This window comes from Topomyia yanbarensis, chromosome 2, assembly GCF_030247195.1.
Source record: "Topomyia yanbarensis strain Yona2022 chromosome 2, ASM3024719v1, whole genome shotgun sequence".
Classification (NCBI taxonomy): domain Eukaryota; kingdom Metazoa; phylum Arthropoda; class Insecta; order Diptera; family Culicidae; genus Topomyia; species Topomyia yanbarensis.
In genome coordinates, this window is record NC_080671.1 from 119,425,106 (window position 1) to 119,443,520 (window position 18,415).

Here is an 18,415-nt window from a genome sequence, read left to right on the forward strand (position 1 = left end):
GAAAATAGGCACTTTACCCTACTTTTAGGGGTTGGGGGACGCTGTATGACAAAGTATAACGCCGCGGTCGTTGACTTTTAATTTTGATCAATACGAGCGAGTTTTCATGTAGGGGAATACCTTTTTAAGGTGAAAATGCAGGTTAGGCCTGTGGAAGTTATCGTACGGGAAAATGTACTTTTGCATATAAAATATTTAAAATAATCCATAAAGAATTGTAAAACGATCCATAAAAAAGTTGTCCATGTTCCATAAAACAAAACTGAAAATCCATAAAACAGTTTGAATGATCCATAAAAAAGGGTGATTTGATCCATAGATTATGTAAAATTGAACCATAAAATGGTCGCAAAAGAGCACTAAAATAGTAATAAAAGAGCAATTAAAATCAACCAATGCCCCATAAAAATATTGGAAATGTTCCATAAAATGATACATTTTGCGCCATAAATTAACTGACATTGATCCATAGAATATTAACAATGTATATTAAAACACGTCAATATGTTCCATAATATCGACAAAAATGTTCCACGGTATTACAAAATGGAGCAATAAAATGTCAGAAAAAGTTGCATAAATTTGATGAAAATGTTTGCTAAATAATTTTTCTTGGTCCATAGAAGATGTACAAATGAACATTAGAAATGATTCGTATATCGAACGTTAAATTATGGTTCTTGGATATTTACAAAACGATCCATAAGAAAAGAAAATGTGCACTAGAAAAAATAAATTGAATGAATTCATGCGAAATTTTATGGTAAACTGAAAAAATAAGTTGTGCTTAATAATTCTCATAACAGTGACAGTGTTTTAACAAGTGAGCTTATACTGGGAGCTTGTGTGATGCGGCTTGGCCGCATATCCGAGGCCAAGGATCCGAAGCGGCGCAAAGCCGCTGAGGTTCCGTTGGACGAGGCATTGATTAACCCGTAGTTGGAATTACAAGCAAACCTGTGGTCCTCTCGTTTGCCCGGTTTACTTAAACATAGGGGCCATAGCTAGTTAAAAGCCGACTGAGCGGCAGCGAAGTCGGACAGTGCACTAGAAAGCGATGTGGCGTAGCCACATTAGTCAGTTTTCATGGATAAAGTGTCCGTTTTCGCTTCATATAGTTATTCAGATAGTATTTGCGACTCATGCCAGCCTGTATCAGTGGTCTAATAACTCTCAGCGCTCTAATATCATAAATACCCTGACGTTTAAAGAGTTGCCATAATGATTTCAGGTTAGCTAAGGTCAGTTAGCTGACTAGTGGGATACGGAAGCTGAAGTTTAACTATAATGTATGCATTGTTTGTTGTACTTTGACATTACAACCAAATGTAATAAACTTTATTATTAGTTCGAATAGCAAAAATTTCGCATGAATTCATTAAATTTAATTTTTCTGGTGCATAAGCACATATTAATGGATCGTTTTACATTTTCTTTTCCTATGGATCGTTTTGTAAATATCCATGAACCATAATTTAACGTTCGATATATGAATCATTTCTAATGTTCATTTGTACATCTTCTATGGACTAAGAAAAATTATTTAGGAAACATTTTTATCAAATTTATGGAACTTTTTCTGACATTTTATTGCTCCTTTTTGTAATACCGTGGAACATTTTTGTCGATATTATGGAACGTATCGACGTGTTTTAATGTACATTGTTAATATTCTATGGATCAATGTCAGTTAATTTATGGCGCAAAATGTATCATTTTATGAAACATTTCCAATATTTTTATGGGGCATTGGTTGATTTTAATTGCTTTTTTATTACTATTTTATTGCTCTTTTGCGACCATTTTATGGTTCAATTTTGCATAATCTATGGATCAAATCACCCCTTTTTATGGATCATTCACACTGTTTTATGGATTTTCAGTTTTGTTTTATGGAACATGGACAACTTTTTTATGGATCGTTTTTGTTGTTTTAGCGGCGCAAACTTAGGGCTGCCTTATCGTACCTTCAGTATCATCATCTCCACAATGCAGTATTGATCTCACTTAACACCTTAGTGCATTCTGAACGATTTCTTTTGTAAAACAACTAAAACACGTGCTTGAAAGTGACAACGTTGGAATAGAGATTCCAGTGTATATTGACATTGGCTATATAGAGGTAAGGCTGTATGACCTATCACTGCGTATCCCTTCTGAGCTAATTGCAAAATGTATGCCGCAATACGGAGAAGTAGGATCCGTTGCACTTGATACTTGGAAAAACTTTTTCCCGGGTATTCCTAACAGTGTTCCTGTGATGAGAATGTGAATCGAAATTCTCGCCAGCTTGACTAAAAAACTCAAGACTCACGTAACTACTATTAATCAAACTACACTATGCACCCACGAGGGGCAAACTCCCACGTGCAATAAGTATAATAAACAGACAGCGCGTCATGGACAACATTACGAGACAGATGCAGAGTAGAATGCATCTCAACCGATTGCCAACTCATCAACGGAAAACCAGCCCAAAGCAGAGTTTTCAATACCAATACCTAAACCACAAACGGTGGCCAAATTTGTGGTAGCTATCCAGGCCATAATGACTACCGCAAAGGAACCATCCAACACTCTAAAAGCAACTGAATGCTATATTGGCGAGGAAGTTAATTACAATGACGACGGATTTACACCGATCACCCATAAGTATAAGAAGCAGGGAAGAACATCTGATGGCGGGTACCAAGCCAGCTTTTAGATGATGACCTTGACATGAAAAACACGAGAGAATTGAATGATCCCCATGACGCAGTAGGCGAGCAGACGAACGTTTCCCCGTCGCGAAAGAAGGTATCCGCTGCAATAGATAGTTGCGCTCTCGATATCCAAAAGATTATCAATAACATTTGTTTTTAATTTACATATTTTAAATATTGTAAACCAATCAAAGATCCATGGCTCCGTTAGCCTTCCGTTATGAGCTGTGTTAAATATACGAATTGAATTAAAAAAAGTACAAATTAGTGCATGACAGTTTTGTGAACAGACGGTTTATTACGGAATACTCTGCCAAAAAATCGCTGAAATTAGCTCATCTTCGGAAATAACTTCCAACACATAGTTTCCAAGTGATCTTTTAAATCTTTCCTAAAGTAAAAGGAAATCTTTTTAATATAGTTGCATCATAAAGAAGCAATCAGTATAAAAGTGGTTTAACCCTCAAAAAGGCAAGCTAAAATTGTGACTTCAAGAAGCATCGTTCGTAAGACCCTATGATAACAAAAACCTCTTTTATGTTGTTTTATCAGTGAGAGAATCGAAAGCCCGATAACGAAACTAGAGAACTGTAACTTGCCGGGCCTCTGAGACCCCTTGCCTTTTGAGGGTTTAATAGTAACTTCAAACATTTTTTAAAATTTCGTATCACTTGGCAGATAAAAGGTACAAAAAACAAAGTTTTCTGAGCGGTTTATTATTATTAACCCTCTTAAGACAGATATTTTCCGATTAATTCCACTATATGTCGTAGTGGAATTAAACGGAAATCAGCCCAACAATTGCACGAGCTGGCAGAGAAGAGGTGTTGGATATAACTCTCTGCTCTGACAGTATCACGCATGAGTTGGCAAACTGGCTCGTACCGAAAGAGTTCGAACCGTCGTTATCTGATCATAAGTACATCGTCTTTGATCATTTAAACGTTTCGCTAGATATCGTCACATATCGTAATCTCAAATCTACGAACTGGGACCTCCACGAAGAGGGCTTGGCGACTAGGTTTCATGGGTATCTTCCGACTATAGAATCTCCAAGTGACTTGCATGAGATCGTGGATAAAACAAGCTCACTCATAGTAGCAGCATACCAAGAGGCTTGTCCGCTTCGAGTTCTGTATGTGGAATATCGAACTTGCTCGACTCAAAAGGTTATGTGGAAGAGCTTGGAATCGCAGACGCAGGGACGGGTCGGAGGTGTTTAAGTTGACTCGCAATGTCCTTCGATTCTCTGAGCGAAGTGGTTGAAAAAGCCTCTGCACAAATGTCTCGGCTCAAGGAGACTAGTAGATTAAATAAGTTACTGGGCATTGGAATGGCTGTCTGACCTAAAGACTTCAACAGGGAATTCGCGGTAAAAGAATCTAGTTTTGCTCTGACAGCCAGGCTGCCCTGAAAGAACTTAGTCCGGCAGTTTCGAGATCGAAATTAGTAATCGCATGTCGAACTCAAATCGAAGAACTTAGCATTTCAAACGCTATCTTCCTTCTATGGGTCATTCCGTTATTACTGGAAATGCATGGGTGGACGAATTGGATAGAGCCGGCGCTGCAACTGACTTCGTTGGTCCAGAGCCAGTTCTACCACTGTCGATAAGTTGGATAAACAAAGACTTTTTTGCAGGATATGAGTCTGAAAATATCAAAGAATTTGTTGCATTTTTCCCAGCACAATTGCAGTATTCTAGTCAGGGCACTTACTGGAATTGCAAACTCAAATATCACATGCTTACCATTCAGCGCGCTGAGTATTATTCATGTGATCTTTGTGAATTACGGATCATCATTTCATTTGGTATGCACCGGCCAAAGGCACAAACCCACATGCTATCCCTGGACTATTATGAAGTCCCAGAAAGAACACATGATTATCGCATTGGCTATACAGTGACCGTACCACTGCTTCGAAAACGAGATCACATACAATCGCCGCTGCTACCCAACACATTTGATCTATTTAAGTTTCTCTCTGGATACCAAGCCCTGGGTTTTTATAATCGTCTGATGTTTGCTTTTAGTTCATTACCCATTGTACTTCGGTGGGTGACAGAGCTAATGGAGACTGTCGATTTTTGGTCTCTTGCCCAGTTAACAGAGATATTACGGGAGTAAACCCGTCGTTCACACTAAACAATTAATTCATTTTTTTGGTTTTGGCGCAAGTGTCAATAGCTTATTTAAGACTTTTTGGTGGTATCCGACGAGAAAACAGATCTAAATGGTGAGTTAAATGGAAGCAGCTATACGAAAAAAATGTTCCCACAGGCAGGACTCGAACCCGCAACCTATGTGAGTCCGGCCCAATGCACATCATCGTCAATCCTGCCTCTGGGGGGAACATAATTGTTCTCGTTTGATTCACCATTTCGATTTATTTTACCCGTTGGATACCACCAAAAAGACCTGAATTTCATTGTTTATAAACAACAGAAGAGATTTATTGTATACAGGCAGTAATATTAGAATAAAACTCTCGAAAATTTTACTAATTGTATCAAGTCTCGAACTAAATATGTTTGAAAAACAAATTCTCCATGACTACCGCAAGCAGGATATAATGCGATTTTTTTTTATTAGAATATGCACTGCTTAACGTTGTAAATTTTTTCGAAGATGCTAAATCTATAAAGTTGACGGTTTTGAAATGATGTAATCTTTACCTCAAATAATATTTTCATTGATAATATAACAAACATCAAATGCTCATAAAAATCGTTCCTGGCCTGCTAGAGACAAACTGAAACGCCATTTTTTCATAATTTTCCTTCTACTTTCCGAAAGTGTTATTTTAGTTATTAACCATTTTAAGTTTTAGTTTCAACAGGGGAGTTTAAACGGTTGTTCAGTCATTTGGAAATCTCATGGTTATGATTAGTTTCAGTACGCCGGAATCAGTTTCTTTTGGAGATTTAAATTTTTTCTCATGCAGGTTTTTTATATGATACTGATATGATTTGGCAACGATTGGATCCCGTTTACGAGACCCCATTCCCACTATTTTGCAAAAGTCTCCGTCATGCTTAATCAATTCATTGAGAATTGATGAGATAATTAATATTAGACAATTCAACTAAATTAGTCAGAATTAATAAATTTTTTTCTTCAATCCATTAATGTTGGTTTGGAGGCGGTTTTAGCCCTCAAAACCCTCCCTTGGCTAAGCCCCTGCTGACCACTGATAATCCTTCCTGGATCGCACATGATACGCGTGGCCTAAGAGACCACCTTACTTTCTGAACTGCCAAACCGGAGCAGTACCAATCCACATTGAAAAATGTCTACATGAGGCTCGAAACTGGGCTTGTAAATTAATTGATAGAAGACAGATTTCTTTTCTTTCGGGCTTTTTCCCTAGTACAAGTACTTTAGGTTTAGTCTTAAAACGAGGCGAAACAAATAATCCTGTAATAACGATTTAAACGCATTACATACTTGCAGTGTCATCGCAAAACTAGTGCTCCGCAAACTCCAACAAAACGCTAATCCACGAACATCGACCACACTGTGAAATTGAGACTGCCGGCTCAGTGCAAAATATACGTTTACACAATTGATGGGAAGAGAAAAAAAATATTTGCATTTCACTTAAAGCAACGTTCTCGTAATCAATCGAGAAAACGGAATGAAAAATTATCCACCGCCGCTACTGATGCACCGACACCGGACGGTTCGAAGCCGGATAATCCTGCTGTTTGCAATATTATCAACCGTTTTTCACGGTGGCTCTAGCTCGGACGTCGTCCGGGACTGGTGGCAGGATACGGTGTTCTATCAGATCTACCCCCGGTCGTTCATGGACAGCGACGGCGACGGCATTGGGGATCTGCGGGGAATCACGGCAAAGCTATCGCACCTGGCGGATGCTGGCATCGGGGCGACTTGGCTATCGCCCATCTTTCTATCTCCGATGGTTGACTTTGGGTACGACATTGCCGATTATACCCGGATTCAACCGGAGTACGGCACGATGGCAGATTTCGAAGCGATGGTGGCGGAAGCGAATCGATTGGGGATTAAGATAGTGCTCGATTTTGTGCCCAATCACAGCAGTGACCAGTGCGAATGGTTCCAACGGTCCGCTGCCCGGGATCCGCTGTACGAGAATTTCTACGTGTGGCACGACGGCAAGGAAAGTGAGGATGGAGGTGAACCAGCTCCACCGAATAACTGGGTAATCCAAGTGCCGACGATGTTAATTAGATTTATCTGATGCATCAATTTTAGCAATCAGTTTTCTACGGCTCAGCGTGGACGTTTCACCCGGGGCGGGGTCAATATTATTTGCATCAATTTACCAAAGAGCAACCGGACTTGAACTTCCGCAATCCGGCGGTGGTGGAGCGGATGAATGATGTAATGCGCTACTGGTTGGCCAAAGGTGTGGCCGGATTTCGGATTGATGCCGTCAATCATCTGTATGAGGTGGAAGACTTCCGGGATGAACCGGAGACGGGAACGGATCGGGATCCGCTGTCGTATGGATTTACTCATCATTACTACACGAAGGATATGGTGAGTTAGAATGCAGTTACTTTCATACCATGAGATATAGATATTTCAAACTAATCATCTTGTGTAACCGAATTAAAACAATTTAGCTAAATTTGTGAAAGTCTTTAAGAAACTCCACTATGATATATTTCCCATGGAGAAAAATTTGTGGGAAAATCTGATTTTTCTCCACTAAGGAGAAAATTGGGTAAAACCGCATTTGCGCGCATTGAGTACAAAACCTATAACTCAATTATTTATGGAATTTACGTTACGGCTTCGTCTCATCAGAAACCGGCACTAACTTAGTGACAGTTCTTTTTAGGGGGAAACATAGCATAATGCATCTTGCATTGGCTAACAATGTTTCGATTTCACTAGCTTAAAATAAAGTTTTTTTTTCTTATGGTACATCACGCTTCACTAGGGGTTTGTACAGGAACACAAGTTTTGTCTCCGTTTTTATAAGCTAATACCAATCGGAAGTAGCTTTGTCCTGTCACTAAGTTAGTGTCGGATTCTGATGAGACGAAGTCGAAACGCAAAATTCAGAACTAATTTAAGAAAGGTGAAAAAGCTTGAAAACCTAATGAATCTGAAAAAATCTGGATGAATCGGAAAGAAAATGGAAAAACTGAAAAAGGGTGAACAAAGCAGGAGAATAGAGATAAATGTTAAAAAAGTAAATCATGGTGAAAGTACGTCAAAGAATGTAATAGAATCCGTAGGAATATGAGCACTTTTGCACATTCTTAGGCATCTGAAAATTTAAAAAAGAATTTAAAGAAATCCGAAAAAACTGGAAGAACTCGGAAGAATTTCATATTCCCTGACAAAATTACTGAATAAACTGCATATAAACTAAAAGCGTTCAACAGAACATTAAAGAATAAAAACTGCATCTAATAGTTAATTGGAAGCATCTGAAAGAATCTAAAAATATCTTAAATAATTTGAAAGATTATGAAAGAATCTGAATCTGAGTAAATCTGAAAGAATCTAAAGAATTCTGGAAGATTTTGAATAATTGGAAGGTTTTGGAAATTCTTCAAAGCTCAGGAAAACTCAGAATACCTGGAAAGATTCGGATACGCATCGAATATACTAAAATTTTTCTAAAGATTCGGAAAAAATTTTGAAACAATTCCGAAAGAAGAGGGAATGTGGAAAGATTCTGAAAGATAACACTGGCATACTTTGAAAAAGAACACTGAAATACTTAAAAATAATCGTAAAGATATAACAAGCTAAATAGTTTGGATTGGCAAACAGTGAATGATTTGGAACGATTTGAAAGAACTGGGAAAATTATCGGAGATTCGGCCACAATACTCGAAAATCTTCAGAAAGTCTTGGATAAACTCGGAAATACTCAGAAAGATTAAGAACGATTCAGAAAAATTTGAAAATGGTTGAAATAACTCCGGGAAAGTTGGAGTAGCACAAAAAAGTGGAAACACTCGAAAATTCACGGAAAAAATTTGGATAGATTCGGAAGTATTCTGAAAGACTGGAAAATATCTGTAAAGACACTGTAAGTTTCGATACTATTCGCAATAGCTTGGGAATAATCGAGTTATTCGGAATACGTCGAATATTGGAAAGGTTCGAAATATTCTGTAAAATGTAGAATAAATTCGTGAAGACTTGAGATGACTAAGCAAAGCTCGGAACGATTCTGCTAGTGTTAATAGGACTTTAATAAACTCGAAAAATTCGTGAAGTCCTTAAAACAGAAAAACTCGGAATTCTCGAAAAGCCTCGTATGTATTCGGTATAACACGTAACAATTCGAAACGCAGCGATCCAAAAGACTCGGACATATTGGAAAAGCATCGGAATACCACCGACATACTCTGATACGGGACGACACGAAAATGTTCGGAATTGCTGGGATAAGTCCGAAAAACTCAGAATAGCCTAGAAAGACTCAGGTATTGACGGAAAGAATAGATATATTTGGAATGAATCGGCAAGATTAGAAACCTTGAGCGTTTGGAAAGACTAGAAAATACCCGTAAAAACTCGGTAAGTTTCGATAAGATTCACGATAACTGGCAGATACTAGAAAAATATCGGTAAGACATGGAAAGGCTTGTAGGGTTTCAGGAAGATTTGAAAAGATTTGGGTGGACTCGGAATTACTCAGAAAGATAAAGAATAGCTCGGAAAACTTCGAAAAGACTCAAGAGTTTGAGGAAAGAAAGGACTATAGACTCGGTATGTTTCAATTGGTAAGAATCCGAGATCCTCGTCAAGACTCCGAATGTCTCGAAATATTTCCGAAAAATTTGGAAAGGCTCAGAGTGATTCGGAATGGTGTTTGCTTTGTAAAGAAGAAATTGGATATACTCTTAGGGTCGATTTTTTCACCCTTGCTTAACTTTTAAACCTGGTTCACCAGTACGTTTAAACCTGGCTTTAGCGCTAAGCGAGGGTGAAGTAATCGGCCCTTAGTGATACGGAATGCCTTGGCAAGACTCATAGATTCATATAGGCCATATAGTCTAGCCTGAATAACTCGGAATTGTCGAAAAGCCTTGGATACATTCGAAGTAACTGAAACGATCTGATGAATTCTTTTATCTGAAACTAAAATTAAAAATAATCGTGGAGAATCGAAATGGACATGGCAAAATTGCAAGAAATTTGAAAGGAACTGAAAGAAATTGAGCAAATATAAAAGAAAGTTAATATAATAGAAGCAGAATCTAAACAATTTCATACATAATTAAAGCATCCTAAAACACCTGAAACATTTTGAAAGAATTCGATAGGATATAAATAGAAATTATAGGAATAAATTTGAAAAAAAAACTGAAACTTGAAATAATCAGCAAAAATTGGAAATAATTTAGATGAATTCCAAATTATTTAAATTTTTTTGAAAGATGCTAAAAAAATTAAAAATAATCCAAGAGCGTAAAGAAAGCTGAAAAATCAAAAAAAAAATCTAAATATATGTAAAAGAAGATAGAGAAATCAGAACCAATTTGAGAAAAAACTGAGAAAGTTTGAATGTCTCAGAACGAAAAATTATGAAACAGAATGTGAAAGGATCTGTAAAAGTCTGAACAAAAACTTGAATGAATGTAAAAGAATTTAAAAGAATTTGATTTAATAATTAAAAAATAACAGAAAAAATAGAAAAGAATCTGAAAGAAACGCCAAGGATCTTACAATATCTTGAAGAATCTGTAAATATCTGGACGAAACCGAAGGAATCTGAAAAAATCTAAAATAATGTGAAAGTAACTGAAAGTTGAAATAATTGAACGAATCTGAAGGATTATGAAATAATCTGCAAGGGTGTGAGGAATTTTAATTAATCTTAAAGAATCTGGAAGAATCTGAAAAAAATATTAAAGAATCTGAGAAAATTGAAGCAAACTGAAAAGAATTGCTAAAATCTGAAAGTACCTGAAAAAAATCGGAAGGAATCCGAAAGAATGCGAAGGAAGGGCGAAAGGAGAGACTCTGAAAGACATAATATTACTTTAAAAGACTACGGAAAATCAGAGAAATTTAAAATTCGGAGAAATTAGGATGAGTCGGGAAAACTCGAGGAGATTCGAAATAACTCGAAAATCATTGGATACTCGAGAAGAGCAGGGTAAATTAGAAAAAAAATCAGAATAACTCGGATAATAATTGAAATTTCTTGAAAAACTTGGAAGGTTTCAGAACGATTCCGAAACAATGGAAAAGATTTAGCAAGAGGAAAGATTTGGAAAGTTTCGGAGCAATTTTGATTAACTCGCGAAGAGTTGGGAAGACTCAGAAAGATTTGAATAAACATGTCAAAGTTCGGAACAACTCGACAATACAATTCAGAAAACAGAATTCGAAAGGATTCAGAAAGACAGAATTCGAAAGGAAACAGAAGAACTCGGATTAACACGGTAAAAACTAAATGATGCTACAATTCTAAGAATCACTTGAAAAACAACAAACAATCCAGAAGGTTCGAAAATATTCGAAAAGTCCGGGATAGACTCGGAATGATTCAGAAGCATAGAATTTCGCCAGAATATTCAGAAAGTGTTGAAAAGATCTTTAATGGCTTTAATAATTCGGAAAGATTCGAAAATTATCGGAAAGACTGAGAAAGACTCGTGAAAACTCGGTAAGCATCGGCAAGACTGGGTATACTTGGAATGTTTCGAAAACATTCGGACAGACTTAAGAAGCCTTGGAAGTCTTTGAAATTACTGGGATACACTTTGAAAGATTCGGAACAACTTCGAAAAGAGCGAATAATCATTTAACAACGTGCGATAAAACATACGATCCGTACCGGAATTATAGAATTCTTGCGTGACTCGGCTTTTGACAGTCGCTTATTAGATTTGTTCCTAAATTTTGACAATGCTGGGAGCATGCAAAGTTCTCGGTAAACAGGTGTAATAAGCCGGAGCACTTATTTGTGGAACAGGTCCAGAGATTGAGTTGGCTTGGATGTTGCTTTGAGATTGTTGTTGAGATTGAGTTGGATTGCATGTGCTTTGGGTGAAACGATTTGGGGTGATCTACTAGGCTCATGGAGTTTTGTAGGAGAAAACTACGTTTTCCTGTCGCCATCAATATTTTCCACTGTCCTGGTAACTACAAACATTTGTTTTATTATTTATATACATGTTACGCCGCATACGCCATTACTTCATAGAGGGTACTTGGAATAACTTAGGGAGACTTATAATAAGTCGGATCCATTTGGATAATTCGAAAAAGGCAGTTCCGAAAAAGTTTCGGAATTATTTGAAATAACTCGCAAAAACTCGGAAACTGTCGGTAAGGCTCAAAAATACTCCGAAATACTTGGAAGAACGTGGAAATGCGCTGAGTGACATGTAAGGAGTAAGAAAAATTCGTAAAACTCGGGATGACGATCAATGATTCAAAAAAATTTAAGAAATAACCAAAATAATCGTAAATAATTTAAAAGAGTCGAAAAAGCCAAATTTTTTCATTGATAAATTTAGTTATACATGAAGGAAAAATTTCTATCATTATTGAAAGATTTTCGCAAGCGCAAATTAGCCGACCTTACAGAGTCGGAAATAGATTTAAATGTAAAATAATAGAAGACTCTCAAAAAAAGCTGTAGACACCTATGTTTCCTTGTGTGCATAAATGCTTTTTTTTATCCTTGCAGAAATTTGCAAATAAACTAATGTGAAAGAAACTGAAAGTTGAAATAATTTGAACGAATATGAAGGATTATGAAATAATCTGCAAGAGTGTGATGGAATTTTAATTAATCTTAAAGAATCTAGAAGTATCTGAAAAAAATATTAAAGAATCTGAGAAAATTGAAGCAATCTGAAAAGAATTGCTAAAATCTGAAAAAAAATCGGAAGGAATCCGAAAGAATGTGAAAGAAGGGCGGAAGGAGAGACTCTGAAAGACATAACATTACTTTAAAAGACTACGGAAAAATAAACTAAAACGTTTTCAAAAGGCATTCAGTGTTGGATATCGATGGTCAAAAAAGTTGACCACAGGACATTACACAGAATAATCCATCTCGATGCAAATAAATTTCATCTGTTAATCTTTATTCAGCTGTGAGTTTCATGATTTTACTGAGCACTACAATCTAGTCAAACACGTTCTTTGAAAATTTTCAACTAAACCTTTTTTATATTTTCCGTGCATATGATCAAAGTAAATGATAGTGGTTTCATGAACGTATAGGCTCAGTTTTTAGTTATGGTCGTGTCCAATCAAATCACAACTCACTAATTCAGCACTTGTGAAATTTACATCCAATCCAATCGATATTCCACTTCAAACCAACGATCATTTCCTCCGCAGCCTGAGGTGTACGACATGGTGTACCAATGGCGTACCCTACTGGATGACTGGAAGCTCACGCACGGTGGTCCGACCCGGATCATGATGACCGAAGCTTACGCCAATATTACATTCACTATGAGGTACTATCGATCAACCGGCGATGGCGTCCGTAGTGGATCGCACATGCCTTTCAACTTTTTGCTCATCACCGATCTAAATGATGCATCCAGCGCGCAAGATTTCGTCTTCACGATCAACAAGTGGCTGACCTATATGCCACGCGATCAAACCGCTAACTGGGTTATTGGGAATCACGATCAACCGCGGGTTGGATCGAGGTACGGAAAGGAACGGATCGATGCGATCAATACGCTACTGATGACACTACCGGGAATTGCGGTTACGTACTATGGAGAAGAGATTGGTATGGTGGATTATAAGGATATGCCAAGGGGGCATTCACAGGACCCGGTGGCGATGAGCACCAGCAAGGAACTTTATATTGACTTTTCACGTGATCCAGAGCGAACTCCTTTCCAGTGGGACGATGGCACCAATGCTGGTTTTTCAACGGCGAACAAGACATGGCTGCCAGTGAACCCAAACTATGAATGGTTGAATTTGAAGAATCAAAAGGCTGCGGATAAAAGTCACTACAAAGTGTATCAGCAGTTGGTGAAAGTCAGGCAGCACGAAACATTTAGGCAGGGAACAATACGACTGGTACCTTATAACGATCAAATAGTGACATTCGTCAGGTAGGTTGATTTTAAACTTTTACTACTTGTTCATGACCTGATGCTAAATAATTGCTTGGATTAGGGAGCTTCGCAATCACGACACATTCGCTGTGATAGTTAATCTAGGCCCTCAGAAGCAAGTGGTGGATTTGACACTGTTTCCACGGCTTTCGGACCAACTGACAGTAGTCGTGACATCATCCACTTCCGATCTTAAAACCGGGTAAGCCGTCCCAGTGGGACGTGTGTATAATTAAAATAGATATCACCTGTCCAATTAATGCCTCCTGCCTCCTGAGTGTGCTACCGTCGAGTATTTGTTTGCAGTCCTTGCTTGTAGTGTACGCATTTGCCCGTCGAATGAGTCGAGTCCAGTTGAAGTCGCTAGCGTTAAATGGGACTTAGGCTTAAAATGATTAGTTTCACTGTCGCTCAGTGCCAATTATACAGCTCATCAGGGAGCTGCTGCATCGGGGTGTGCGGTCTGTTTCTGGGTTTACGATTGAAAATATTGATTACAGTCTCTGGTCATATTATTATGTACTTAACAATGAAATAGAATTTTCCGTGTTTTATTGCACTATTTCTCAAGAAAATTTTTATTTTTTCAAGTTATGTTAATATTCAATGCAGTTTTTTTTAAATTCTCCACATACACATTTAGCTTACAGCAGTGTAAAGCTCATTAAGCAAATTGGGCATAATCAAACACTGCGCAGTCTTCTAATCTTGTAATCAACAAATGAGATAAAAATATGTAAGCCCCGAAATTGTTCAAAATAAGTTCTTTGTTTTATCCATTTATTGTATATTTACAATAAAGTTTGTTTTATTTTTTTTGGCTAAGACTGTCAAGTTATAAATGTGTAATAAAGTTAAAATGGCGGAAAAGTATTTATGCCATATTAAGCATTAGGATACGGCCAGGGACTGTAAATGAATCAATTCTACAAAATATCTTATCGCAGGAGAGTTTGTATTGTTTTGATTTTACTGGTAAGTGATTGGAGTGACGAAATTTGGTTTTGAGTCATTTGCTATTTTGTGTTATCATTGCACAGTGATTCTGAATATAAATTTAGTCGAAATTGACTATAACTAAACAACTTAGCCTTATTGTGTCTTTGGAAGACTTTTTTTTGCTTCCCCCTTATTTTTGTTCCAACAATAGTAAAACAATCATTCTAGATAGAACTATACGACCTTCAGTAGAACGACTAATTTTAGAAAAGTTTTCTAAAGACATGTAAGTTCTATCTGTTATACTTTCCATTTTAAAACCATATTAAAATCTAGCTTTAGAGTGTTTCCTAGAAAATTGGTTTTGTTGGTATAGCTTTTACGGTATTAGTTTAAAACAACTTCAGGCAATTTTCAAATTGTTTAAGGTCAGATAAATTGTTTCCAACTGTATGACTAACTATTATCGTTGAAAATTTGGGCACTTTCTCAAAAATAGGTCAGGTCATTATTTAAGGTATAATCGAGGAAAAATTAACAATGACGATATTTTTACAAATATCACAAAATTTGCTTCAAAAATATTTTTTTTTGTGAAAACTTAATTGAAAATTTATTTTCATGAATTGCCCTTTTGATAATTTGTTTAAGGCGGTGGTTTCATTGGGTGATTCAACATGTTTTTTTCGATTTTAATTTATTGCAAACAACTAAGTAGTCTTCTTTTTATTATGTACAGAATTCCAAATATTTTAGGCATGAAATTTAAAATGTTCTTTGATTTGGTGGCATTGTAAAGGAACATGTATCCGCCGGGTGATGCTAATCGACCTGACATTGTTTGTTTTTTAGTGTTTATTTGACCAACTATGGACCTAATCCACTGGTTATTAAATGCGCGTGGGGAATACGCATGGTCTTGTCTGAGTTACTGATGACTTTTGAATTATGTATGAGGATTGAGAATTAATAATTCACAAGAAGAATTCAAAACCAGTTACCAATTTTCGGCAGTCATATCAGCACGAAGAACAAATGTATTATTGTCATATTCATTTAATTATTTTAGTCCATTAAATCATCAATCAGTTATAATAATTGTTCTCATTGTATTGAATACTTTCATATACATTGGAGTAGTACCTGTTATTGATTGTAATAATAAACATATTTCTTTATGCATATAAAAATATTATAGTTTGATTATAAACGTGGAAGTGGACAAAAACAGGGGTTTCTGCTTTTTTCTTGCATTTGCTTCATCTTATGGGCACATTGTTGTTTTAAATAAAATTAGTTTCTTATTGTCTCCAATCTTGTACTTGTAGATAGCATAAAAATCCGTGTGCATATCATCGGTTGTATATCCGACTTACCAAATTAGTCGTTTCAGATGGTTCAGTAGTGCTTATTTTATACCGGTTGAAATGTGCTTCAGGTTGCATAACAACGCTCGCGAATAATAAAAATATAAGAATCGACACCTTATTCAAACTTTCGCGGATAAATAAACCAATACATAATTGTCATTTTATTTCTTATAATAATACCAAATTTTATACACGATAAACTATACTTGTATTTTGGTATCTCAAATTACTTAGATTTTAACATAGCTGTTTCGACAAATGTCTTGAGACAGTAACAGACACAGGTTTTCATTATATTGTATTGTTCTAGGAATGTCGTGCTTCGTCGCGATAATGAAACAAGAAATAATGAAATCGTTCACCTGCCATTTGCTTCAATTAGACATAGGCAACACTCTCGACTGTCGGTTGTCCGGAGTTTGTAGCTTATACTAAGTTGCTTTTTGTTTAACCGAGCATTTCCAAATTAATTCAACAAACGATAAATCTATCATAAATTCTCGGCAGCTGGCTACCCAGAGCAATAAACACATGATGATACTTCTGAGAGTTGCATAGATCGTATCACTTATCAAGGTGAATCCAGATTTGCGCAACTCTTCACCCCATCCTACTAACAAAAACTCTTACCGTGATAATGGTTATGCGGATGTATACACGGTATCCATAATGTTTGTTACACTAACATTCTTTTCCTTCCTCGATGATTGTAAGGACGTCTCGCTCGATATCATAATATATCATAATCCCAAATCTACGAACTGGGACCTCTCCAAAAAGGGCTTGGCGACCAGGTTTCAGGGGTATCTTCCGACGATTGAATCTTCACGTGACTTTGATGAGGTCATGGATAAAACATACTCACTCATAGTACCAGCATACCAAGAGGCTTGCTCGCTCCGAGTTATGTGTGCTTCTAGAGCAACACCTTGGTGGAATACCGACCTTGTTCGACACAAAAAGTTATGTAGAAGAACTTGGAATCGCAATCGCAGGGACGGGTCGGAGGCCTTTAAGTTGGCTCACAAAGCATACAGAAATGCCCTTCGATCCTCTGAGCGAAGTGGTTGGAAAAGCCTCTGCACAAATGTCTCAAGTCTCAAAGAGACTAGCAGATTAAATAAGTTCCTTTCGAAATCGACATACTTTCTTGTCAATTCGATTAGAACTGCTAGAACTGAACACTCGTCCGACGAAGATTTAGTACTCAACTATCCTTTTGACACAAACTTTCCAGGCTGTACGGAGCCATCACTGCCGACTGCCCCTGAGTACTTTTAAGATAGTTCTAATTCTTGGGCATTTGCTCGTAGAATTGTGACAACCGAATCGATCAAATGGGCGATTGAAAGTTTTGCTCCGTATAAATCTCCGGGAAATGATGGAATCATTCCAGTTCTACTACAAAGAGGATATGAACACTTCAAGCATATTGATAAAAAGGTTCTTACTTGTAGTCTTGCGACAGTATACATTCCATTAGCGTGGCGGGAAATAACTGTTAAATTCATTCCCAATGGTGTCCGCGTCGCTTATGAGGAGGCAAAGAGCTTTAGGAGTTTTTCTTGGTATTGAATCTGCTTTTGATAGTGTCTTTCGAATACATTTTGGAAGTAGCGTAAGGTCATGGAATACCTTCATATATCACGAACTGAATACACGCAATGCTTAGCAACCGACATCTGTGCTCATCGTTAAGACAAGTTGAGCTAAGGAAACTGAGTGTCTGCGGATATCCTCAAGCTGGTGTGCTGTCACCACTTCTATGGAACCTTGTCGCTGATGGCTTGTTTGAGGAAACTTAATGAGCTTTGGTTTCCGACGTATGGTTTCGCCGATGATTATCATATAATGATTAACATACTTTTTGTTTGATGCAACAATCCGTATGTGTTATTGAGCAATGGTGTCTTCATGTTGAACTATCCAAATAAAACATTAATCACCTTTTCACGCGAAGAAGGATTACAACCGTCCGAGCTCGTCCATTGTAGTTCTTTGGCTCTGAAATTATTATCGCTGATCAAGTTAAGTACGTTGGGGTAATTCTTGACTCAAAACTTAATTGGACAGCTCACATCGATTTCAGGATCAAGAAAGCTCAAACCCAAGTACATTCAGTCGATCTACACAACAACTGTTAGAGCAATACTGGCATACGGGCGCCTTGTTTGGTGGCAGAAGAGAGAAGTCACGTCAATCCAACCAAAGTTCATTTACTTCAAAAATCAAAAGAAAAGCCTTGAGTGTAAAGTGAACACATTTTCGCTTGATGCCCTCCATCAAAGTCTACAGTGTCATCCGGTACCAGTTTCTCAGTTTTTTTTTTTCATTTT

General features: G+C 37.1%; 2 protein-coding genes across 14 annotated transcripts in view; one reads left to right on the forward strand and one right to left on the reverse strand.

Moving 5' to 3' along the window:
* Positions 1 to 18,415, reverse strand: part of LOC131679398 (dual specificity calcium/calmodulin-dependent 3',5'-cyclic nucleotide phosphodiesterase 1-like) — a 796,874-nt gene that overhangs the window by 239,730 nt on the left and 538,729 nt on the right. The gene's annotated exons all lie outside the window — the stretch shown is intronic.
* The window catches only part of LOC131679400 (maltase 2-like), a 35,142-nt gene that overhangs the window by 10,392 nt on the left and 6,335 nt on the right, over positions 1 to 18,415 (forward strand). For both annotated transcript variants that reach the window (XM_058960130.1, XM_058960129.1), the window contains exons 2-5: positions 6,158 to 6,890; positions 6,944 to 7,231; positions 13,028 to 13,767; positions 13,832 to 13,972. In XM_058960130.1, coding sequence (XP_058816113.1) covers positions 6,342 to 6,890; positions 6,944 to 7,231; positions 13,028 to 13,767; positions 13,832 to 13,972 — 1,718 coding nt within the window. In that variant the 5' untranslated portion in view covers positions 6,158 to 6,341. The remainder of the gene's footprint in view (positions 1 to 6,157; positions 6,891 to 6,943; positions 7,232 to 13,027; positions 13,768 to 13,831; positions 13,973 to 18,415) is intronic.